Raw genomic sequence first — 22,560 nt, forward strand, 5'->3', positions numbered from 1 at the left:
ATGAATTTAGAGGTTGGTGAGCTTTCAACAGTTACTTCTGAGCAATTTGGCTTTAAGCCGCTTTTTTCTAAGCAATTGGTTAATTCCTACAATGAATCCTTGCCATTTAAGAAGTTAAATTGTCTTCAAATCAACAGTGCTTATAAGACTTTTATAGCTTGCGGTGCAGGTGAAGTTGTTACCGGACAATTGAAAGAGCTACAGCAGTTTGGAGAAGGTGCAGAAACAAATTTTACACGGCATAAAGTCAACAGTGGTGTACTCGCTGTAGGTTTTGCTGCAGATAGTACTGTATATGCGACCTTAACGGGTGAACTATGGAGCAAATCGCTGAGAGCTAATGATGAATGGAAGTTATTGGATGTTGGCCTTCCAGGTGCTATTACTGCCATGAAATGTTTTGCATGTTACGTATTTGCTTGCGTAGAGGGATCGAATGAATTGTACAGAGTCCAGCTGCCTCAAAAGACAACCTTAAAGATTGCGGAGGGGATATGTGATTTTGATGTGCTAGAGGGTAATCTAATATATATTCAAAAGAATTACACTATTGTCCAAGTGAAAACATTGAACCCTACGAGTGTTGTACGTAAATTCCAGGTGCCAGAAAACCTACGTGAGGATGATAAGCGACCTATTGCCTTATCGTACTTGTCTCAAGAGCAAGTATTTCTAGTTCTAGGGATCCCAACAGAAGCAGAAGAAGTTGATGTTCAGTATTCGCATAGCATGTACGTGTGTTCATTGTCACAGAAGAGCATACAAGAAAGTTTCGATTTGGTACCTGCATTCAGTACCGTGAATCGCAATCCAATATACTATCACTCTACATTGTACGATTTTACACCGGATACTAAGCGTTTGCATATTATGGCTTCTTCTTGCTCTTCTGAATTATCACTAATGAATGACACAGAAGTTATACAACCGTTACAAGACTCCGATGGTGCAGTTTTACCTGTAAATCCAGACACGGAGAATGATACCAATGCCCTTGGACTAGCAATTGATGTTGTGACCAAGACACAGGTCCTTGAACCATGTGAAGGTGTTGATTCCACTACTGAGCTACCCGCAATATATGTATTAACAAATTTGGGCGTTCTACAATGCTGGTCTCTATTTCATAAAGGTGCTTTAAAAAGCGGCACTCTTTCCTTGAAAGAAACTACAGCACGTCTCACAAATGAACAGTCCACGGATCAACTAAAAAGTGGCGAACATGCGACTGAATTGCAACCTACCAGTTTGTTAAAGGAAACGGATTCCATACGTTCCACGACCTCGAAACCAATTCATGGATCCGGTGGCTACAGTGCAAATTTTGCTGCACCATCTCCATTCTCTTCACTTGCATCTTCTACAGCCTCTCCCATAGATAAAGATAATTCTGGTAAGCAAGCGTTTGCTTCAACTCCATTTAGTGGGGCCGGTAAAGAATCTCCTTTTGCGACGTTATCTAAAAATCCCACATCTGCTTCTGCTTTGCCAGGTTTTGGACAAACTTCCTTTGCGCTTCCTGATTCCAAGGGGTCTTCCCTTGCACCAAATCAATCTGTAGGTACCGGAACACCTGCTTTTGGAAAACCTGCGTTTGGTAAGCCTTCCTTTGGCTCGATGACTGCCAATTCCGAACCGTCCGCATTTGGGAAATCATCGTTTGGCTCTCCAACTACTGCTGCCACCACTGCATCTGCTTTTGGAAAACCATCATTCGGTTTCCAAATGAATAGTTCAGAGCCTGCTTTTGGGAAGCCTGCTTTTGGGTCTCAACCTCCTACTACCCAGAGCCCATTTGGTAAGCTGAGCAATGCCCCCAGTTCCAAAAATACAACTGTAGAACTGGGTACTCCAACATCTGGTGCATCAGTATTTGGAAAACCATCATTTGGAATGTCAACATCTTCAATTGATTCTTCTTTTGCTAAGCCGTCATTTGGTACTGCGACGTCATCAACTGATTCTCCGTTTGGCAAGCCCTCCTTTGGAACTGATACAGCCGCAACTGATTCTCCGTTTGGCAAGCCCGCCTTTGGAACTGCCACAACCGCAACTGATTCGCCCTTCGGTAAACCCTCCTTTGGAACTGCAAATGATTCCCCGTTTGGAAAATCGCCATTACAGCAGAATACTAGTTCCTCCTTATTTGGAAAGTCCTTTAATTCAATGGGAACTGCTTCGCCATTTTCTGTATTAAAAGGGTCTGAAGAAAATTCACAACAGTCGACAACAAAAGATCATACTATTGCATCAAATCATGATACCAGTAATAAAGATGACAAGAAATTGGACTCAAATGCAAGTCCGTTCTCGGTTTTGGACATTGCGTCAACATCAGACAAATCAGACGGACAGTCAAGCGATATGAAGGTGAGCAGCTCTAATAAGAATAGTGATATCAATAGTAATGAAGAAAAGATGGAGGATGACGGTAAGCAATCCAGTTCTTCACTTGCTAACCTTGCAAGTTCACCAGAAAGTTTGGAGAGGCAGTCTAGTGATGCTAAAATAAACAGTTCCACTAATGATAGTACGGAAAACCAAGTTGCCATGAAGCATGGCGAACCATTGTCGATAAACTCATTGACAGCTCGTATTAAGAAGGCTGCCAATATTTCTAGTAGTGAAATTTCCAATTCAGTAGTAAAGGATGACAGTCCTGAGGGTAAAAATACGGCGAGCTTTTCATTTGCTGAGTTTTCAAATAGCTTGAAACCGGAAAGTTCAATGAAGCACGCTCCCGCTTTAAGTTTTGATTTAATGAAAAGTAAACTTCGTGATTACGATTCTGAAAATGATTCTGATTCTAGTGAAGATGCAGAAAGCGCCAGCGATTCTGAAGATGACGACGATGAGCGGTCTGTTGGAAATTCTGACGAGGCTGATATCACGACGGCGGATGATATTGAGAAAACAGCTGCATTCGTTAATGAAGAAGTTACCTCATTTGTATCAAAACCTAAAGGTAATTTAGTAAAAAGCAGCCTACCTAATGAGTTGGAAAAGAACAAGCAGCCATATTTTGCAGAAAAGACTCCAGAAAGAACAGTTCAACAGGAATCTCTACAGGGTGGAAGTAGTGCAACAAATCAGCAGATCGCAGTCCCTAAGAGTGAAACTCAAACACCACAACCCTCTCCTATAGGGCAAGAGCACATGACCTCTGGGAAAAGCTCTAACTGGAATACAGAACCCAAATTTCAAAAACTTCCAGACACAGATGATATACCATCAACTATGAGTACTCCAGAATTCCTAAATTCGGCACCAAAACTTTCGCCCCAAAGAACGTTGTCAAAACAACCAGTAATTCCTACACCTTCTAAGACAGATATTCAGCAACAGTGTCCAAAAACTGATAATGGTTCTAACGAAGATATGAATTCCTTGGAACAAAGCTCTTCTCCTGTGCCAATGAAGTCCTTTTATATTGGTGCCGATACTAAGAAAGTAAAATTAGTTTCGAAGAATCCTATCGTCAATTCCATGGAAAAAACATACCATTATATTGAGGCAGAGATTGAAGTATTACAAGAAAATCTAACCAATCTTGGTGAATTTATTGATGACCAAAGTAAGATTCCTTATGAGAAATCCCTAAAATCATTAAACTGCATCCCCAGCTGGAGGCTAAGTGAGGTTCAAAGGTTGATTAAAATAATGACAGATAATGCCAATGAACTCAAGCAACATCAAGATAAAGTAAGGAATTTGGACAACGAATCTAACATCGATTGCAAAACAATGGAAAAGATGCAAACTATGCTAAGAGATTATTACCTACATCTCGAATATTTTAACAAAGAATGCGATAATGATTTACGTAACATATCATTACCTCAAATTACAATGCAGACAAAATTGCGCTCTAAGTTAGCCAAGGTAAATGACTGGTTGAGGACGATACTAGAGTTGCTGCAACTAATGAAACTATATACCATAAAAGACAAGGCTGAAAATATGGCAATAGTGCGCAAGCTGGTTAACGACAGCATTGAAAGGGGTACACTTTTAGAGAATATCCAGTCGTTAAGAAACGACATATCTAAACTAAGTGAAGACAAATCTAAAAGAGGCTTGCCATCGGATAAATCCTTACAACCCAGCTTAACCAGTGGGCCGATAGTTAAAAAATCAATGGAGATTAACGTGCGTAAACAACTGGGTTTGTTCTTCAAATCACAAATTAAATAGTTTTAGGAATGTTTCACATTACTAGATATTGTATTATATATCGGTAACAGAACTTTATAGATTCTTCCACCCTATTCAACTAATTCAGCTAGCCTACGGGAGAATTCTTCTATCATAATATCATTCTCCTCTTTAGTCCCAATTGTAATTCTTACACATCCCTGGCATCCGTGTTCCCCACCTCTATAACGGATCACAACACCAGATTTTGTAGCTAGGTTTATGCAAAGCTTTTTTGCAACAACATTATCGCATGTTTTGAGCCTGAGAAGAAGAAAGTTGGCATCTAAGCCGCCAACGTGCTGATCTTCTACATTTTCTAGAGCTGTTAATGCTTTCAAAACACGTAGCTTCTCAGTATTGATTTTTCGAACATTACTCTCCATCATTACTATATTTTCGGGTTGCAATGCCTTTGTAGCAAGTTCTGAAGTAACAGTAGATATATTGTATGGCGCCTTCATGTTATTTAATATCCTGGCAATGTCACAGGATGTGATAGTAAATCCAAGGCGAATACCAGCCAAACCAAACGACTTTGATAGTGTTTGCAATACTGCAACATTGGGGTATTTGTTAGCTAACAAAGCTGCTGAGCGAGATGGACTAGCAAAGTCTATATAAGCCTCATCAACCACAACCAATCCATTTGTCCATCCATTCAAAATTTGTTCAATTTGAGAAGTTTCTATACAAGCACCTGTTGGGTTACCAGGACTAGTAATAAATACCAACTTAATAGATGAATCAGCATTCAATATTTCTAAAATCTTCTCCACGTTGACTTGGTAGAAATTGTCCGCAGTTTCCAACGCACACCTAACACACTCAACATCGTTAAGAGCAGCGCATACACTATACATCCCATAAGTAGGAGGAAGCAGCAGGATTTTATCTTTACCAGGAATACAGGTGGCTCTAATCAATAAATCGATACTCTCATCTGAACCTACACCCAAACAGAAGTTCTCCGGTTTTAAAGGGGCTATCCCATCCTGGTTAAGGCCTGAGGTTTCATTCCGGTATTTCGCCATCAGACTCTTCAGTTCATTTTGTCTAGGGTCTGGATAGCGATGTAAACTGCTTCCTTCCTTTACATCAGCAATATTAGGCCCAAATGCATTTTCATTAGCATCGAGTAAAATGCCTTCAGAGAAGTCATCCCGGGCACATACATATGGTTGTAGAGTTAAGATATTTGGCCTAATAACGACAGAAAGGTTGAATGTCATCTAGATAGCGTTTTGATACTGAGTTTGGATCTTTAAGGTAAATAGAGCTGTTTTTATGTATCATGTATTCGTTAAAACTGTGAGTCATTTAACCTTATCTTTCTCCGTCAACATATATATTTCACGTTCAACATAGATAAATTAATGGACTCATAGCAAGCTACTGTTGCAGTCCGTTGGAGAGCAACTTTCAATGCTATCAAATCGTACAAATGATGGAATCTTGCTACTTTTCGCGGGAAGAGTAGCTTCAAACATGGTAATGTACTCTAAGTCAACCTGATCTTTCTGACCCCCACTAAAAATACCATATTCTTGATATATACCAGTAACTGACCATCCTTGGAGAATTTTTCTTATTATACCAACTATCACACCAACGCGGTGCTTCCCTTTGTTCGAATGTATCAGAATAGGGTAGTTGTCTACATTTAGGACCAGCTTCAAGACGCGCTCCATTCCCTGTTGTATGTTGCCATCCCTTGAGGATTCCATATATATATGATGGTATCGAATCCCTTCGGTTTCTAGAAACTGTTTGTAATCCTCAGATATGTCTTTATCTCCCACGTAGATCACTGTGCCCAAATGCAATTGGTTTTTGATGAAGGGATAGTTCAAAGGCATCGGATACCCTGATCTGTAAAGGGATACATCTTGACTAACTACCAGCGAAAAGTTGAGTGGCGGTATGTACATTAAGTGAAGCCAGCAAATGTGCCCCGTATACGACTTCTGATTGATGATTCCTTGTGTTCACTATAGTGTTTAAAGTGATCCTTTACACGGATACATGAAAGCATTAAAAAATGTTTGACTTTCTAAAAGTAAAAGCGCTGTCACTGAATATATTCTAGGAATAATAATTTAAATAGAGATAAAAAACCATTATCAATCTATAGAGATTTGATCTAAAATTACGACATCTCAGCTTTTGTTCGTAGTACGATGCTATTTACTATGTATCTCGCTGTAGTCTGAGGCACAAAAAGCAGAAATTAAACAGATGTCAGCGTCTACAATTCACTGTCACAGCGAGTAGTAACCAACTCTGAAGGCTAAACCAAGTAGATTAGCTTGCTATAGCTTTAGTTTAAAATCATCTATTATAGTGGACGATAGCAGTACATAATGGAAGCTATTGGTGTACTAAACGAGCTGACAACTCCTTCAACTAATGAGAATCCGGAATTTATTCCAACAAATATAGCTCCCGAAATAACACCTCCAAATGCAGATCTTAACCCTAATATCTGGAAGTCAAGCAAACCACCAGGAACTGTATTCATTCTAGTTGGGGCTGCATCTATAGCTATCTTTATTGCTCTAATTGCATGGTATGTCATTACGGAACACATATCTCGACGTGACACTAAGAAGTTACTATATGAGAGCGAGGAAAAGGGATTCGATGACGCATTTTCTACCGATAATGAGCTTTTTGATGGGCGAGAGCAGCCAGTAAAGCCTCCTGTATATCCAGAGATGAAGCCTAAACTTTTAATGGACCAGACCTTGCAGGCCGGGCAGCTCTTTGGCGTCAGTCAGAATACACCACTAGAAAGATTGCCCGTTCCAGAAGATGATAAATGGCTTGAAGGTCAGCGTAAGTCAATGTACATATCTCCTACAATTGAAGTTATGAATCAGAAACGTATGCATGTACATTCTCTATATGATAGACCAACTTCTATGACATCTATCGATGATCAATCGTACCAACAGCGAGAAATTGCTACAGCAGCCCCGCTGATGGGAGGACCTGGAGATTGGTCGGCCAAAAGCCGTAACAAGAACAGGTACGCTATGAATCTACCATTTGATGCCTACACAAACGGGATCAGTGCCTTAACATGATTATATTGCTTTCTCACCACAGATATATATATTAATTAGATAAAGTTATCTGTATAGCGAACCGTATTCGATGAAAGATACTTGTTGACAGAATTCGTATTTATCCTGCCAGCTGTATCATTTCTGTGGAAAATACAAGACGAATTGACTAAGTAAAAGATTAGGAAGAACATTAAAACTAAACCTAACTAAAATGAACGTCGCCTTTTACTATATCCTTTGATTAAGTTGTAAAGTTTTTAAACAGTGTCGTTCTAAACACAGGTCCCGGGTATCGGATCGAAGCTTCACATAATTAAACAACGACTACCCTCGGATTCATTAGCTGCGTCTCGCGCACCTCTTGGTGTGGCAGTCAACGCACAGCGGGCCGCCTCTGTAAAGGCTTCATTAACTCCTCTGTTCATCTTTGCACTGCACTCGAGATACCGCAACGCCCTGATCTCTTTCGCCATCAGTAGACCCTCCTCATATGTGATTAAAGTGTTATTATTGTTTCCCATCTCACCATTCTGCTGCTGGTTTTTAATAGAGTCCGCCGTTATGGCATTTTCGTTTCCATATTCCTCGCTACTGCGCAAATCACACTTCAAAGCCACCAAAACTAGCTTAACGCCTTCACAGTGATCTGCAATTTCTCCAACCCACTTATTCTTAACGTTTTCTAACGAATCTCTGGAGTCAACTGAAAAGCAAAGCATTATAGTATGTGTATCTGAATATGACAAGGATCGCAACCGATCGAATTCCTCTTGCCCAGCAGTGTCCCATAGGCTTAAAGTAATATGTTGATGATCTACAAAAATGTCATGAATATAATTTTCAAATACTGTTGGTTCATAAACCTTTGGAAAGTAACCTCTGGTAAAAACGTTAAGTAATGATGTTTTACCACACGCACCATCACCTAAAATGACAATTTTACGTTCTATTGGATATCTTGACGACGGATTGCTCCCACATAGCGGCATTCTGTAGATGATGTGATATTTTGCTCTTGCTATTTTAGCCTCTAATTAGCTGTAAACTGGCTTTATACTTTAGGGTTATTCTTTGAGGAAGGAGAATTCACATTTTTCCATACGAAACAGTATTAACACAAAGCCGTTTAAATAGAGACGCGCGCTGTCCTTTTCACCAAAACACAGAAAATCAGTGCGGTGCACGGGTGTAAAGGTCACTATCTCCTAAACGAGTGCAGTTCTGGGGCTGGTGGTGACAGCAGCTGAATGAGGCGAGTAAGGGGCAGTTCCTGGCTACTTGGCAACAATGCGGTAACTGTGTCGCCTGATAGTGGACCTGCCCTGAGAGCCCACCAGTCACGTGGTATTTCCAGGCGGGCACATGCATCACGTGATATGATAGTGTATCACGTGTAAGTCACGTGTGGTTGGGCGGGAGTGAGATGCACCAGGCAGTTCTTGCCAGGGCGGCTCATAATCTGCATGGATGATGCGATCAATCCAAGATATCGATACCACAGTAAGCGCTTACAGGAAATATGGGAGAAGCGAGGGTTCGTAAAAGGCGTAATGTTGGGCAAAAAATATACGTCGTATCGCATAGAGATATAATTATGCGATAAACTGGCAATATTAACACGTGTGGAAACGCCTAGTGTGGGGAACCGCGCTGGATTACTAGCGACAAAAACTCTAACTCAACGGACTGAAGTGATCACGTGTCACAACGGTGGAACTGGCTGGCTCACTATGTACGGTCGGTGGCCAAATCACTGCAAATGGTTGCGCGAGTGTCGATACTTTAGAACAACAATAACAACAACATGTGCTGAGGTCTTGACTGCAGTCTAGAGGTCTAAGATTGTTAGATGTCAAGGGATTCGGAACAACCACCATTGAAGGTGCATGTTATTGAGGAGCCTCCGGTAACAACGGAGCCGGAGCCGTTTTTCCACTGTAGTGAAGGTGGCGGCAATATACCAATTGCAATTGATTTTGGCTCTTATGAAGTAAGAGCTGGCTATGTTAATGAAGCGCTGCCTGTTTTAGTGTACCCCAATAGGTTAGCACGTTATAGGGACCGTAAAGCCAGTAAAACGTATACCTTTGTCGGTAACGATACCAATCTCGATCAGTCTATTCGAACTCAAAGCAAGAGTCCATTCGATGGATCAATGATTACAAATTGGGATTATGTTGAAGATATGTTGGGCTATACCTTCAACCATCTCGGAGTTAAAGGACAAGGAGGAGTTAATAATCCTGTGTTAATTACGGAGCGAATGGCGGCGTTACAGTCACAGCGGTCGAATTGGTATGAGCTGTTATTTGAGTGCTATGCTGTTCCAAAAGTGACCTTTGGTATTGACAGTTTATTTTCATTTTTTGGGGAACAACAACGTCCCGATAGTACAGGTTTGGTCATCAGCAGCGGCAACGGAGACACGAATGTGATTCCTGTGGTTTGCGGCAAAGCAGCTCTTACAGAAGCTAAACGTATTAACTGGGGAGGAAGACAGTCTGTGGATTATCTCAGCGGACTTCTTTCTTTGAAGTATCCTTATTTCCCCACTAAACTTGCAACAAGCCAGTTTGAGACCATGTACCACTCATTCTCATATGTGGCAACAGACTTTGCTACTGAACTGGAAGATATGTTAACCCTAGAGAAATTGGAAAAAGAAGATATTGTCGTGGAAGCTCCCTTTACAGAAATTGTGACAGTTCAAAAGACCGAAGAGGAATTGCAGCTACAAGCGGAAAAGCGGAGGGAAACAGGAAAGCGGTTACAAGAACAAGCCAAACAGCGGCGCAAGGAGATGCTACAACAAAAGGAGGAAGAATACGAGTATTATCTACAAATTCGGGCCCAATTGCAGGACCAACCAAAGAAGAATATTCTGTCAACATTGCAAAATGCCGGATTTGATGATGAAGATGATTTCCAGAAGTACATCACCAGCTTGGAACGTACATTGAAACGTGCACGTATTCTTGACGCAGACGATAACGATGAGGATGAGAAAGCTGAGCCAACTTTTGATTTGTTGAATATCCCTGATGAGGAGCTTTCTGAGGAGCAAAAAAGGGAAAAGAGAAAACAGCGGCTGATGAAAGCTAACTACGATGCTAGGATGAAGGCAAAGGAAGAGAAGCTGGAGCAGCAGAAGAAAGAGGAAGAGGCGAGACTAAAGGACGAACAGTGGCGGAAAGACGATCTTCAAGGTTGGATCAAGAATAAACGTTTACGGTTGTCTCAGTTAATGAAGACCAGAAAAGAAAAGCTGAAGATGAAAGACGATATGAAAGATCGTAAGTCCCAAGCTGCTCAGAAACGTATGAAAAACATTGCATCCTTAGCCGAAGATAGTATTTCGAGTAATAAGAGATCGAGGCAACAGGCAACTATTGATAATGATCCCAACGATACATTCGGTGCGAATGACGATGACTGGATGATATACAATGATATATCACAAAGTCCAGAAGCTTTAGATGAAGCTATAGAGGAAGAATACAAAATAATTGTAGAGATAGAAAAAGAATTGTTAGAGCACGATCCAAATTTCACGGAGGAAGATACCCTGGAAGCTCAATATGACTGGAGAAATTCGATCTTACATCTTTTTCTAAGAGGCCCGCGGCCTCACGATAGTGAAAATGTTCATGAACAATATCAGCTACATTTGAATGTGGAGCGCATTCGTGTCCCTGAGGTTATTTTTCAACCGTCAATTGGAGGTCTTGACCAGGCAGGGATTGTGGAACTATCTGAGACATGTTTGCTGAGAAAGTTTGGTTCTAGTAGAAGCCAACTAAGTGAAATCAGCAGTAACATGGCCAAAAATGTGTTCATAACGGGTGGTAACGCACGATTGCCAGGGATTAGGGAACGCATTGTGCGTGAGTTCACTGGCTTCCTACCGGTTGGCACCGATCTCAATGTGAGATTGGCTGAAGATCCCTCGTTATCTGCCTGGAAAGGTATGGCAAAGTTTGCCAATACTGAACTGTACGAAAGTTCAATAATGACCAAAAAAGACTTTGAAGAATATGGACCGGAATATATAAAGGAACATAATCTAGGGAATGCCAAATATGTAGAATAAACTTTAAATATAATGAACTCTTAACTTACAATTTCAGTTCAATACTCATTTTAAGAATACATGATTAATAATTAATATACAGATGCATTTTTTATTTTAACTATGCTTGTCTAATAAGATTATTGCTTTGCTTGGGAAGTTTTAGCCTTTGGGTTCTTACCCTTTTTCAACAAGCTGACCTTTTTAGATCTTGCAATGTACTTCTCATCTTCGCTGTCATCGAATGAGGCAAAGTTATCGTGAATAATACCTTCTTCCAATGCTTCTTGTCTAGCAGCGGCTTCCTTCTCCTTGGCGCTAGCTTTGTTATCGTCGAACTTAGATGGACCAAGCTTCTGGAATTTAGCTACAAAGAAACCGTCGACATTATAAGTATGTGGATAATACCTTCTGGTCAAGTTGACGCTAGAATGGAACTTCTTTCCTCTATAACTAGTGAAACCTTCCTTACCGATTGCCAAACCAGTGTCAACTAACTTCACATTTGGTCTCTTTCTTAATGCATAATCCACGACCGCCTCATTCTCTTCAACTGCAACTGAACAGGTTGAGTACACGATTACACCGCCATGCTTGGAGCTTGAGTCAACAGAGTCAATAGCAGAAAGTATCAGCTGCTTTTGTAGATGAGGAATTTGCATGAAATCCTTTTCTGTACGAGATGTTTTAACAGACTGATCCTTACCAATAACACCTGTACCTGAACAGGGGGCGTCTAAAAGGATTCTGTCAAACCCACCAATCACCTTTGGAAATTCACGAGCATCGTAGTTACATACGATGGTATTGGTACAGCCAAGACGATGTATGTTGGCAATCAAAGACTTGGTTCTAGCTTTGTTAGCATCGTTTGCAAAGACACAACCAGTGTTCTTCATTAAAGCAGAAATGTATGTGGTCTTACCACCTGGAGCTGCAGCCATGTCCAATATTCTCTCATTTTCCTGAGGATCAAGTGCAATAACAGGTAAAAAGGATGAAGCTGCCTGGAGAATGTAGTGTCCTGCCAAGTATTCTGGAGTAGCACCAACTGGAACCTGAGATTCGAAAATTTGAAGACCAACCTTAGTCCATGACCCAATAGGTTGCAAGTTGACACCACGGTTGACCAGCGCTTGGGCAAGATCCCTTCTTCTGCATTTCAACGTATTGGTCCTGATGGTAACTGGTCTGGCAACTTCGTTAGCTTCAAAAAACTCCATAGCCTCCGCTGGAGAGAATAGGTTAAACAGTTTTTCTGCCAAGAAAGGACTGTAACCAAAGTATTTGCAGATATCCTTTATGAGTCTGTCAACGTACTGCGATCTTGAAGTACCCTCTGCTGCCAAGTTCTTGAAGTCTTCCAAAACCTTCATGACTTCTAGCATTCTAGTTCTCACTGCAGTCAAATCTGGTGGACCTTGTTCCTCGACCTCCTCTTGCTCCACAGTTGGCAAAACAATTGCACGTGGCTGGATCTTGTCTCCTTCAACCAATTCCATCTCAGCCTCATCAGCTTCCAACGCTTCCTCCTCGTCCAATTTCATAGATAACGCTTCCATGTTTGCTGCGTTCAACTCTTCCAGGTTTTCGTCTTCATCATCCGAAAATAGTGGCTTTTCTCTGACTTCTTCATCCTCGCCATCATCATATTCCTGCTCTAAATCAAACTCATCTTTCAAATCTTCATTTAATTCCTCGTCTTCAACCACCTCCTCATCTGAAAACAATGACTTACGCTCCGCTTCCGGATCTCTAATGTCCTCCTCAACTTCTACTTCTGGAACCTTCTCTTCATGCTTTTTGGACTTCTTAGCCTTCTTTGACTTCTTTTCAACCACAACTTCATCGTTCTCTACAGGTCTCTTAGATTTCTTCTTCCTTTCCAACTTCCTCTCCTTAGAGCTCTGGAATTCCTCCAATGAAGGAGGTGCTGGTTGCTTGTTCTTAGCACGTCTAGAACCCATTTCACAGTTTTATATAACAGGAATGGCTTTCAAATCTCTAGAACAGTCACTAAACACTTCCCTTCTCATCGGCCATATTACCTTAAGCGATGAGCTTTATTAAAAGCCAAAAAATTTTCACGACAAAAGAAACGATTTCATGTCCCTTTTCACGAACTCATCTCGAAATTTTCTGTTCTTTCTGTGAAGCCATTAAGACATACAACAGTATGTAATTGACAAAACTACCTCTGCTCGACAATCTTCACTCCTTCGGCGTTCATATTATCTCCTATCGCATTTTTTTAAGGAATTATGAATAGTCTAGAGCAACTTGCATTTAACCAAAATGTGTTGGTGAGACTTCCCTCGGACAACCTGAAAATTGTGGAATTGAAACCCAATGGAGTCCTGTCACTAGGTAAATTCGGTGCTTGCTATGTTAACGATATAATTGGCTATCCATTAGGAACAACCTTTGAGATCTGGTATGACGGAACTGAGACTGAGACTGTACGTGGATCTTCATCAGTAATTGGAAAAGTTAAGGTTATGGATCATAGGGCAAATACGAATGCACCAGGAAACTCCGAAGCATCTCCTCAGCCAGCTGAACTTGGAAATGTCGAAAGCAGCAAAACCAATGTGAATCTGTTTGACATGGGACATAAGGTACAGAAATTGGAGCATCAAGAAATAGAGAAAATGAAGCTCGACGCTGTGTCGGGCACTGACATTATATCGAAAATGATAGAGTCCCATGGTAGTTTCCACCAGAAAACGATCCAATCCCAGGAAAAGTACCTGAAGCGTAAGAAACAGAAATTTGCAAAGTTTTTTACCGTAGAGTACCTGGGTAGTTCGGAACTGTTGCACTTTCTTCTTGAGAAGGGAGACGTGATGCGGGTCATGGATCTAGCTGAGGAGTCTCTTGGGATGATCTTAAACCTGGCTAATATCCACTCAGGCGGTAAATATTTATGCATGGATGAAACTGGTGGTATAGTGGTGTATGCCATGATGGAGCGAATGTTTGGTGGTCTAGAGGACGACTTTGAGGGCACCATAGTGGTTCTCCACGAAAATGAGCATGCAAACTTGGACTTACTAAAGTTTGCTAATTACTCTCCGGAATTTATCAACAAGCATGTGAAGACGATATCAATATTGAACTACTTTGAACCACCAACTTTAGAAGAGGTCAATGCGTCGTTCACTCCTCTTGATGAGACCCAGCTACGGGAATTGAAGAGCAATAAAAAAGGTGCGTACTACAGGCGCCTCAAGAGATACCAAGCAGACCTGGAAATGGTTAAATTGAGTTCCGATATAAGCTATGATGCTCTAGTCACTGCTTCAACATTACAGCTATCAACACTAATCCCAAGGCTGTCAAAAAATGTCCACGGCTCTAGACCTATAGTCTGTTATAGTCAGTTCAGAGAACCTTTGCTGGAACTATCGCATTGTCTTTACGAGCAGTTGGACTTCTTGGCGCCAACACTACTGGAAACCCGCTGTCGGCCTTATCAGACAATAAGAGGCAAGTTACATCCTCTTATGACGATGAAGTCGGGTGGTGGCTTTCTAATGTGGACGCATAAGGTTATCCCTGCGGTTGACGATGGTAGCCTGCAAAACACCGCAGAGGTTACGGAAACTTCTGAATGAACAGTAATTAATTAATTGCACATATATACTTTATATTAATGCATGATTCTTCCGAATCCTTTGAATATAGCCTCCAGTGGCCTTTTACTATTACGACGATACCCATATACTACTCGGGTTTTACCATTAGCATCTTCTCTAAACCCCACGCGCCACGCATCGCTAATGTCAGGGTGGCCCTCAACTTTACTGAGCACATATTCACATTGCTCCAGCTGGCCTACTTCATATACAAATGAATCAGTTCGCTGCAGCCAGGAGTCAACTAGGTTGGCGTAAAACTCTTTGTCAGCTATGAGTGCCAGTTTTGGCTCGTATCTCCTTACCGACGTCGTGCAAGAGCCTACGTAAGTTGAGCGCGGAACATAGGGCGGATTGCAGGTCAGCAAATCAAAGTGTCGACCCGATAAATCGCCTGTAATCGGTCGAAGAACATCCTGCTGCAGAACTGTAATCGGTACGTTTTGCGATAGCGAGTTCTTACGCGCCAAAGCGACAGCCGTACGTGAAATATCAACTGCTGTTGCCTGTGCTCCATGAATCATATAGCGCAACAGTAGAGCAACACAGCCTGTTCCGGTGCATAAATCTATCAGTTCCAGAGCTTCCTGCTGTGCCACAGCGAATCGCTTCCCCAGTTCATACGCCCACTCTTCAGTCTCCCATCGTGGAATTAATACTCCTGGCTGACATTGCACTAATAGCGGACCAAAAGGCTGTGATCCAAGGATATACTGCAGTGGCACGCCACGTGCCCGTAATACACATGCTTTATGGACTTCCGCAGGAACCTTTAGCTCCGTCTGGATCCACCGCAGCTCTGTCCGGGCCTGCTCCAGAGTGCGACACTCAGGAAGCAAAAACGGAAGCAATTGTTGCTCCCGCAGCGCCTGTCGGATCAGTTTGGGGCTTATTCTAGTCATAGGAGCCTCCAGCCGCTTTACAAAGTCGCTTTTTAAAAACCGCTTGCATTTTATTCAAGCTCATCGGAGTAATCGTAACAGTCCACAAAGCGCTTGCTAAGCCGCACTCGCACAACGCAAAACACCCCTACCACTAAAACCCCCAACTCGACTCTGGGATACTAAGAAATAATATCTGGACCTCTCAATCTCCATTAAGGGCCCAGCATCAAATCGCCAGAACTGTTATCACGTGACCTGTAATCACTAAATACGTTGCTAATAAAAATTTTCTATCTAGAACATTCCGCTAAAATCTATGGTTAATAATACGAATAACAACTTCAAAATGTCTTCCATGATTTTAAACTGAACTTATTTAACTAAAAACGCTCGTTAGGTAGGTTCGAATCATCTAGTTGTTTAAACCCCCTGGTCTGTGGTAGAAAAGGTTATATTATAATTAGCATGGTTAGAGATACAAAATTATACGACTTGCTAGGCGTTAGTCCAGATGCAAATGATAGTCAGATAAAGAAGGCATACAGGAAGTCAGCTTTGAAATATCATCCAGATAAAAACCCAAGCTCTGAAGCAGCAGATAAGTTTAAGCAGATTACAGCAGCATATGAAATTTTGTCAGATCCTCAAAAAAGAGATGTCTACGATCAATATGGTGAAGAAGGGTTTACTGGCGGTGGTCCCGGCGGCCCAGGAGGCGGTTTCGGTGGTTTTGGTGAAGATCTCTTCTCTCAATTCTTTGGAGGTGGAGCTTCAAGGCCTAGAGGTCCTCAAAAGGGTAGAGATATCAAGCACGAAATTAGCTGCACATTAGAGCAGTTGTACAAAGGCCGTACTACTAAGTTGGCTTTGAATAAGACTGTTCTATGTAAGGGTTGTGATGGCCGTGGTGGTAAGGCTGGCGCTGTAAAGAGATGTTCATCTTGTGATGGTCAAGGTGTTAAGTTTATCACAAGACAAATGGGACCTATGATTCAAAGATTCCAGACTACATGTGATGTTTGTAAGGGTGAAGGTGATGTTATTGATCCAAAGGACCGTTGTAGGAAGTGTGATGGTAAGAAGATCGCTAATGAGAGGAAAATTTTGGAGGTTAATGTTGAACCAGGTATGAAGAACGGGCAAAAGGTTGTTTTCCAAGGTGAAGCTGACCAACAGCCTGGTGTGATTGCCGGTGATGTCATTTTTGTAATCAACGAACAACAACACCCAAGATTTATTAGAAGCGGTGACAATTTGCACTATGAAGCGGAAATTGACTTGTTAACAGCTATTGCTGGTGGTCAATTTGCTTTAGAACATATATCTGGTGACTGGTTGAAGGTTGATATTCTACCTGGTGAGGTTATTTCCCCAGGTCTAGTTAAGGTTATCGAAGGTAAGGGTATGCCAATTCAGAAGTATGGTTCATATGGTAACTTATTGATCAAGTTCACTGTGAAGTTCCCAGAACCAAACTTTGCCGACGAGGAAACCTTGAAGCAGCTTGAATTTATCTTGCCTCCAAGAAGTGTTCCTCAAATTCCTGCAAGCGCAGAAGTTGAAGAATGTATTCTAACGAACTTTGAGGCTGGGAAGCATGAAGCAAGATCAAGCAACGGAAGGGGTCAAAGTTACGATTCCGATGAGGAGGAAGCTCATGCTGAAGGTGTTCAATGTGCTTCTCAATGATTTTGTCTTCTATTTGGTTTGCTTTTTGTGGTACCAAAGTTGCTCCTTTATTTTTTCCAATTCGATAGACTCCGCAGTACTCTTCCACTCTGTTACATCCTAAAGTATATCAGTCCTGTACGTTAGATTCAATTGTAGTTTGTATATTAATAAACTAACCGAAGAGAAAAATCATGAACTGCTGACACCTTGAGATTGGCTGTTCCGTCGATTCATACTTGTGGTGGGGTATGAAGCATATTATTTTGAGTATATTGTGTTAAACTGAATATGGTCAGTATATATTCAAGTTACGCTATTTTGAAGTAAGAGTATTATGGTAAAGTAAAAGAATTATTTAAAATTGGTCATTAATCAGTGTTTTTATTAGTGTTTAAGTTCAAAAATTTACTAGTCTGAGCGGAGCTGCTTAGGCTTTGCAGTTCTACTATATCGTCAGTCATCCTCCTTTACTGGTAGAACTATGCAAAGGTTCCCGGTGAGTTGTAGACGCACTATAAAGTAATGGAGCCGCTAATGGCCATCGATCTCTTTATATCTGTATCTCTTCATATCTGTATCTAACGCTAGGAAGACAACACTTAAAGGATGGAATTTAGAATCCCGGCAGTTTTAGATAACTGATTTACATATAGATCGTACCAGACGTTTAAATATGCTCATCACATTCATTGTTCAAAAGTCCCTATGGCCGATATATCTACGGAACGACGAAATTGGTAGCTTTGGGAGGTACCATCCAAAACCGTTAAAGGATTCATAACTGCTACGTGCTGCAGTCTGCTTGTCCCTATTGGAGCGTTCTGAAGATTGAAATTGGCATTGCCAGGATGTATTCCGCAGTCTTTTTCTCGTGTAACCCCTTGCATTATAATCCGCAGCGAAGTCGATCAATCTAGTAACCCAAATAACCCACATATTCCTCAGGGAAGGTAGCAGGTCCCAGAATTGTGAAGGAACTGTTGAATAGTTATGTAACTAATGTGAAGGCGATGTAAGCCAAAGCTTCATCTGCTCTCAATATATACATATTCATTCTCTCCATTGTACCTACTAAGTCGCATTCAACGCGATTAAGCACTTACATAGCTTCTCGGAGTTACCAATCTCCAAGATCGCCTATTGAAACTTTATAAATCCCAAGATCTCTGATGGTAATAAGGGAATATAATGTTTATTACACTGTCCAACCGTCACAGGCGTCTCTAAATTCCACTCACAAAGCAGCTGAGGGTTGGAGTATTCCAATACCTAGACAAATTCCGGTGATTTGCACTGCTCTTATTGCCATCGACCCTTAAGTGCATGCCGTCAATCTTTAGCATTAGCCAAGCACAAAGCGAGCATGTCCAGAAACACCCACGTTTGCGGAGTTTAAAGACGTATAGTATCAAACGAGATGAGATCAGAAGCTACAAGCCGAATGATTGGCCATTCAACCTCCGACGTGTGCTTGAGAGGGTTCTCCTTTTGTCTGCTGTTGAGTAATACTCCATATCTGGTCATATTCACATACTTTAGTTTCTATATCCCATATAAGTTAATAACTATAATTATATATTCCCTCGGAGCAAGTATTCATGATGCTACCTATCCATATTAAATATCAATACCCTATAAACGTCAGTGATGGTGCAAATGAAGGTCATTTCGGCCACTAGTGGCTGAATCGCTCGGATACGGAGCCTGGTGTTGCTGGTGTTGTCCCCAAGCAGCGCCCCCATAAGGGGCATATGGTGAAGGAATACCAGTTTGGCTAGCGCGCTGCGTACTCCATATCAACTCCTCTCGATGATCTACATCTTCATCATAGACAATAGGCGTATGAACTCGCCGAGGATAGTTATCCTTATATGACATGTTCTGTTTTTGTGCCGCCATATCATAGTACTTTTCGTCATCCGAGCCATCTTGCGTACGCTCGCTATAGTATTGGTCTTTCGTAAGATAATGGGCTGGCTCCGGATGTACCATAGGCGTATAAACCATGTTCGGTGCCCCTGGTGTAAATATCATCGGCGATATAGTCTGGGCTTTCGCCTCTCTATATTTTCCACGCCTCCTGCATGCGGTGCATGGCCAACACGCAAATTCGATTATACCTGACACGCCATGTTTGAAGCAACGAAGCACACATCCTGTGATCCATATTGTAATTAAAGATCCAAGAACAATCCCTGTAATTGCAAATATCTTGCAAACTTTGTTATTCATGCACGTATCCCAATGACGAAAGCTGCGCATGGTTGAACCAGCCTCGGAAAAGAATGATCGACGCATAAGCTGCCTTGGGCAAACGTTTAGATGCATTACTGAAATTCTAACAATCAGCGGCAACTATAGCTTATTATTGACAGTCAAAATCAACAAGCTTTGGCACTTTGGTGGTGGGATCCAGAAAACGCTGTCACATAATGTACATTTGTCTGTCAAGCCTCATATGTGATTTTTTTTCCAGGGAATTAACAGCCAAATACCAGCAAAATGAGACAGCCAACATAGGAAATAAAGTAAAACGGGCGATCTATTATTCGCTTCATGCTAGCATTGATCATTACTGTGATGATCGCCAACATCCTCTGTAGTAATGGTCTCTGTTGTGTATATACTTCCAGCGCCGTCAATGGCACTGACCAACCAGGCTGGCGCCTTTTCTCTGTCAATAGTTACAGACTTAGTATCAAAGGTCTCAATGAGTAGTTCCACAAGGATTCTGCCACCTCTTGAACCTGTAAATCTGCGGTATTCTTCTGAAACACTTGCGAGATTCCAGCCCATGATTCTTCGGAGACAGCCAATCACAGTGCCCGTACGGTGCCGCCCCATACCACAACAAACAAGCAGCGGGTAGTTGGCCTGGTCAACGATCGTCTGCAACGCGGAGACTATCGAATGCTCAGTTAAACCATCCCAGGGATTGTCATCCTCACCGCCGTCGGGATTAATTGCAGCAAACTGGAGCCGTATGTCGTGTAGGTCGCAGAAAGCCAGAAGGGCGTCCTGGGGTTCTTCGTTGGCAAGCCATATGATGGTCCGCAGACCTAGGTTCAGTAGGAAGGGGAAATTAACCGCGGAAGGTTGTCCACTCCGGTATAGGAAGCGTTCTACAGGACAGAAGTTCAGAGGCGGTACTATAGGATCGTTACGGGCCCGCGGAACCAGTATTATATCGTCCCCCCTGCTTTGAGAGCCACTACGCACCTCCCTATTATCTTCGCAGTCTGCCATAGTAATGAAGGAATCTTGACAACTCTAATTAGTAATTAAGCTCTTAATTAAGAAGGAACTAGTAGCCCTAGCTGTCCTCTAGCCGACTGCTTTATGGGTGGTCTAAGTTTTGTTATGGGAGTTAAAAAATTCCGTGTCTCTTAGTAAATGCTAGCCTGTACACGCAATAAGGGCCATAAGCCAAAGTAGAAGAGGGTTTCAGCAGCTATGGTAGACACTAAGGTAGATAAGTTACGTGCGATGAAGAAGAAGCCCACTGGTAGGATGTCGGGTAGTTTGTCGGGTACATTGTGTGATGCTATTATACAGTTTCAAGAATCACTAGTGACAGCGTGGCAAGCATATCGTAAAGATGTTAGTGGAAACCAAAGGCTGATGTTAATTGATACATTTTGCCTAGGTCTTGTCGTTTTGGGCGTTATTCAGTTTAGTTTTATAGTGGTTCGCAGGGATACGTTCCCATTTAACGCATTTCTATCAGGGTTTATTGCTTGTGTAGGCCAGTTTGTGTTGCTGGTGTCATTGAGACTGCAAATTGGTGAGGAATTCAAAGGAATATCGAAACCCAGAGCGTTTGGAGAGTTCACTTTTGCTAGCTTGGTGTTACATTTCATCTGCCTACACTTTATAAACTAGGTACGCGGACGAATATATGTTACTGATTATTCGAGATATATAAAATTTAAAATAACTTGCATTCAGCAGATGACACAGCAGGAATTGGACGAGTTCTTTGCGGCGGCAGTCCCGCTTCCAGGGGACTGCTGCTGGCGAGAGCGGACAGCGCGTTGCGGATTAGCGATTTGGGAGTCTGCAGGAGCGTGAGAGTCACGTTCTGCAGCGCTGGGTGCCAAAACGGCAGCGGAGTGAGACTGCGAGTCTGCGGCAAAATCGCCGATGACATCAGGGTCATCTCTGCTACCTGCAGCACCGGAATCCATAAGACTTGCCGTGTTACCAGCTGGAGCAGCAGCGTCGTCACTGCTGTCTAGGCGACGGTTATTAGCGTTGAATGTGGCACTTTCGTCACGGACTAGACGAGCAAGACCATAGAACGACTCCTCAACGTTGATCGCCTGCTTTGCAGATGTCTCCAAAAACGACGCGTTAAAGTGACGGGCAAGACTGGCACCGTCCTCATAGGACACCTGACGCTCACCTTCCAAGTCGGACTTATTCCCAACAACAAATATCGGGACATATTCTACATCCTTTACTCGCAATATTTGTTGGTAATATGTCATAAGTTCTTCAAAAGAAGTACGTGAGGTCACTGAGTATACTAGCAAAAATCCCTCGCCGGTACGCATGTATTGCTCCCGCATAGCTGAGTATTCCTCCTGTCCCGCAGTGTCCAGAATATCGAGAATGGAGACCTCCCCATCAATCACGACCTGCTTGCGGTAAGAGTCCTCTATAGTTGGATCATATTCGTCAACAAAGTGTGCCTGAATTAGCTGGATAGTCAGGGCCGATTTACCAACACCACCCCCGCCGACGACAACCAATTTATACTCCTTAATGCTGTTATGCTAAGTAAAAAGTTAGTAAAGTGTTCTAAACGCCATTATTATAGTGGATGAGACGCAGGAAGAGGGGGTATTAGATCCTTGTCGCATAAATCACCACCTCCGTGCAAAAAAATCAGTGAACATCTTTTCAGCCCACCAGAGAATGCATACCTTAACCATGGATGTTCAATCAGTGTACAGTGACTTATCCTATAGCACTAGTGAAACGTTTAAATGCGTTGCGGTGGCAATAGCTTTCTATTTATTACTCCCTCT

General features: G+C 42.1%; 14 protein-coding genes across 14 annotated transcripts; 6 read left to right on the forward strand and 8 right to left on the reverse strand.

The window, feature by feature from the left end:
- NUP159 (FG-nucleoporin NUP159) lies at positions 1 to 4,194 on the forward strand (the record flags this gene model as incomplete). The annotated part of the gene is made up of 1 exon (XM_018133351.1): positions 1 to 4,194. The coding sequence occupies one exon, from the start codon at positions 1 to 3 to the stop codon at positions 4,192 to 4,194; it is 4,194 nt and encodes a 1,397-aa protein (XP_017988523.1).
- A 71-nt stretch (positions 4,195 to 4,265) lies between these two features.
- HIS5 (histidinol-phosphate transaminase) lies at positions 4,266 to 5,426 on the reverse strand (the record flags this gene model as incomplete). The annotated part of the gene is made up of 1 exon (XM_018133350.1): positions 4,266 to 5,426. One exon carries the CDS (start codon positions 5,424 to 5,426, stop codon positions 4,266 to 4,268), a length of 1,161 nt encoding a protein of 386 aa, XP_017988524.1.
- Positions 5,427 to 5,576: 150 nt separating this feature from the next.
- On the reverse strand, positions 5,577 to 6,125 carry OCA2 (Oca2p; the record flags this gene model as incomplete). Its single annotated transcript, XM_018133349.1, has 1 exon — positions 5,577 to 6,125. One exon carries the CDS (start codon positions 6,123 to 6,125, stop codon positions 5,577 to 5,579), a length of 549 nt encoding a protein of 182 aa, XP_017988525.1.
- A 432-nt stretch (positions 6,126 to 6,557) lies between these two features.
- Positions 6,558 to 7,283, forward strand: AW171_hschr63485 (HFL326Wp; the record flags this gene model as incomplete). Its single annotated transcript, XM_018133348.1, has 1 exon — positions 6,558 to 7,283. One exon carries the CDS (start codon positions 6,558 to 6,560, stop codon positions 7,281 to 7,283), a length of 726 nt encoding a protein of 241 aa, XP_017988526.1.
- Positions 7,284 to 7,570: 287 nt separating this feature from the next.
- On the reverse strand, positions 7,571 to 8,254 carry RHO3 (Rho family GTPase RHO3; the record flags this gene model as incomplete). Its single annotated transcript, XM_018133347.1, has 1 exon — positions 7,571 to 8,254. The coding sequence occupies one exon, from the start codon at positions 8,252 to 8,254 to the stop codon at positions 7,571 to 7,573; it is 684 nt and encodes a 227-aa protein (XP_017988527.1).
- Positions 8,255 to 9,114: 860 nt separating this feature from the next.
- Positions 9,115 to 11,355, forward strand: ARP5 (actin-related protein ARP5; the record flags this gene model as incomplete). Its single annotated transcript, XM_018133346.1, has 1 exon — positions 9,115 to 11,355. One exon carries the CDS (start codon positions 9,115 to 9,117, stop codon positions 11,353 to 11,355), a length of 2,241 nt encoding a protein of 746 aa, XP_017988528.1.
- Positions 11,356 to 11,474: 119 nt separating this feature from the next.
- On the reverse strand, positions 11,475 to 13,301 carry NOP2 (rRNA (cytosine-C5-)-methyltransferase NOP2; the record flags this gene model as incomplete). The annotated part of the gene is made up of 1 exon (XM_018133345.1): positions 11,475 to 13,301. The coding sequence occupies one exon, from the start codon at positions 13,299 to 13,301 to the stop codon at positions 11,475 to 11,477; it is 1,827 nt and encodes a 608-aa protein (XP_017988529.1).
- A 294-nt stretch (positions 13,302 to 13,595) lies between these two features.
- GCD10 (tRNA 1-methyladenosine methyltransferase subunit GCD10) lies at positions 13,596 to 14,951 on the forward strand (the record flags this gene model as incomplete). Its single annotated transcript, XM_018133344.1, has 1 exon — positions 13,596 to 14,951. The coding sequence occupies one exon, from the start codon at positions 13,596 to 13,598 to the stop codon at positions 14,949 to 14,951; it is 1,356 nt and encodes a 451-aa protein (XP_017988530.1).
- Positions 14,952 to 14,986: 35 nt separating this feature from the next.
- MTQ1 (S-adenosylmethionine-dependent methyltransferase) lies at positions 14,987 to 15,874 on the reverse strand (the record flags this gene model as incomplete). The annotated part of the gene is made up of 1 exon (XM_018133343.1): positions 14,987 to 15,874. The coding sequence occupies one exon, from the start codon at positions 15,872 to 15,874 to the stop codon at positions 14,987 to 14,989; it is 888 nt and encodes a 295-aa protein (XP_017988531.1).
- A 447-nt stretch (positions 15,875 to 16,321) lies between these two features.
- On the forward strand, positions 16,322 to 17,545 carry YDJ1 (type I HSP40 co-chaperone YDJ1; the record flags this gene model as incomplete). The annotated part of the gene is made up of 1 exon (XM_018133342.1): positions 16,322 to 17,545. The coding sequence occupies one exon, from the start codon at positions 16,322 to 16,324 to the stop codon at positions 17,543 to 17,545; it is 1,224 nt and encodes a 407-aa protein (XP_017988532.1).
- Positions 17,546 to 19,168: 1,623 nt separating this feature from the next.
- Positions 19,169 to 19,855, reverse strand: PIN2 (Pin2p; the record flags this gene model as incomplete). The annotated part of the gene is made up of 1 exon (XM_018133341.1): positions 19,169 to 19,855. The coding sequence occupies one exon, from the start codon at positions 19,853 to 19,855 to the stop codon at positions 19,169 to 19,171; it is 687 nt and encodes a 228-aa protein (XP_017988533.1).
- A 231-nt stretch (positions 19,856 to 20,086) lies between these two features.
- OCA1 (putative tyrosine protein phosphatase OCA1) lies at positions 20,087 to 20,773 on the reverse strand (the record flags this gene model as incomplete). The annotated part of the gene is made up of 1 exon (XM_018133340.1): positions 20,087 to 20,773. One exon carries the CDS (start codon positions 20,771 to 20,773, stop codon positions 20,087 to 20,089), a length of 687 nt encoding a protein of 228 aa, XP_017988534.1.
- A 207-nt stretch (positions 20,774 to 20,980) lies between these two features.
- OST2 (dolichyl-diphosphooligosaccharide-protein glycotransferase) lies at positions 20,981 to 21,409 on the forward strand (the record flags this gene model as incomplete). The annotated part of the gene is made up of 1 exon (XM_018133339.1): positions 20,981 to 21,409. One exon carries the CDS (start codon positions 20,981 to 20,983, stop codon positions 21,407 to 21,409), a length of 429 nt encoding a protein of 142 aa, XP_017988535.1.
- Positions 21,410 to 21,471: 62 nt separating this feature from the next.
- On the reverse strand, positions 21,472 to 22,464 carry RAS1 (Ras family GTPase RAS1; the record flags this gene model as incomplete). The annotated part of the gene is made up of 2 exons (XM_018133338.1): positions 21,472 to 22,305; positions 22,456 to 22,464. 2 exons carry the CDS (start codon positions 22,462 to 22,464, stop codon positions 21,472 to 21,474), a joined length of 843 nt encoding a protein of 280 aa, XP_017988536.1.
- Between the last annotated feature and the right edge of the window lie 96 nt (positions 22,465 to 22,560).

This window comes from Eremothecium sinecaudum, chromosome VI, assembly GCF_001548555.1.
Source record: "Eremothecium sinecaudum strain ATCC 58844 chromosome VI, complete sequence".
Lineage (NCBI taxonomy): Eukaryota > Fungi > Ascomycota > Saccharomycetes > Saccharomycetales > Saccharomycetaceae > Eremothecium > Eremothecium sinecaudum.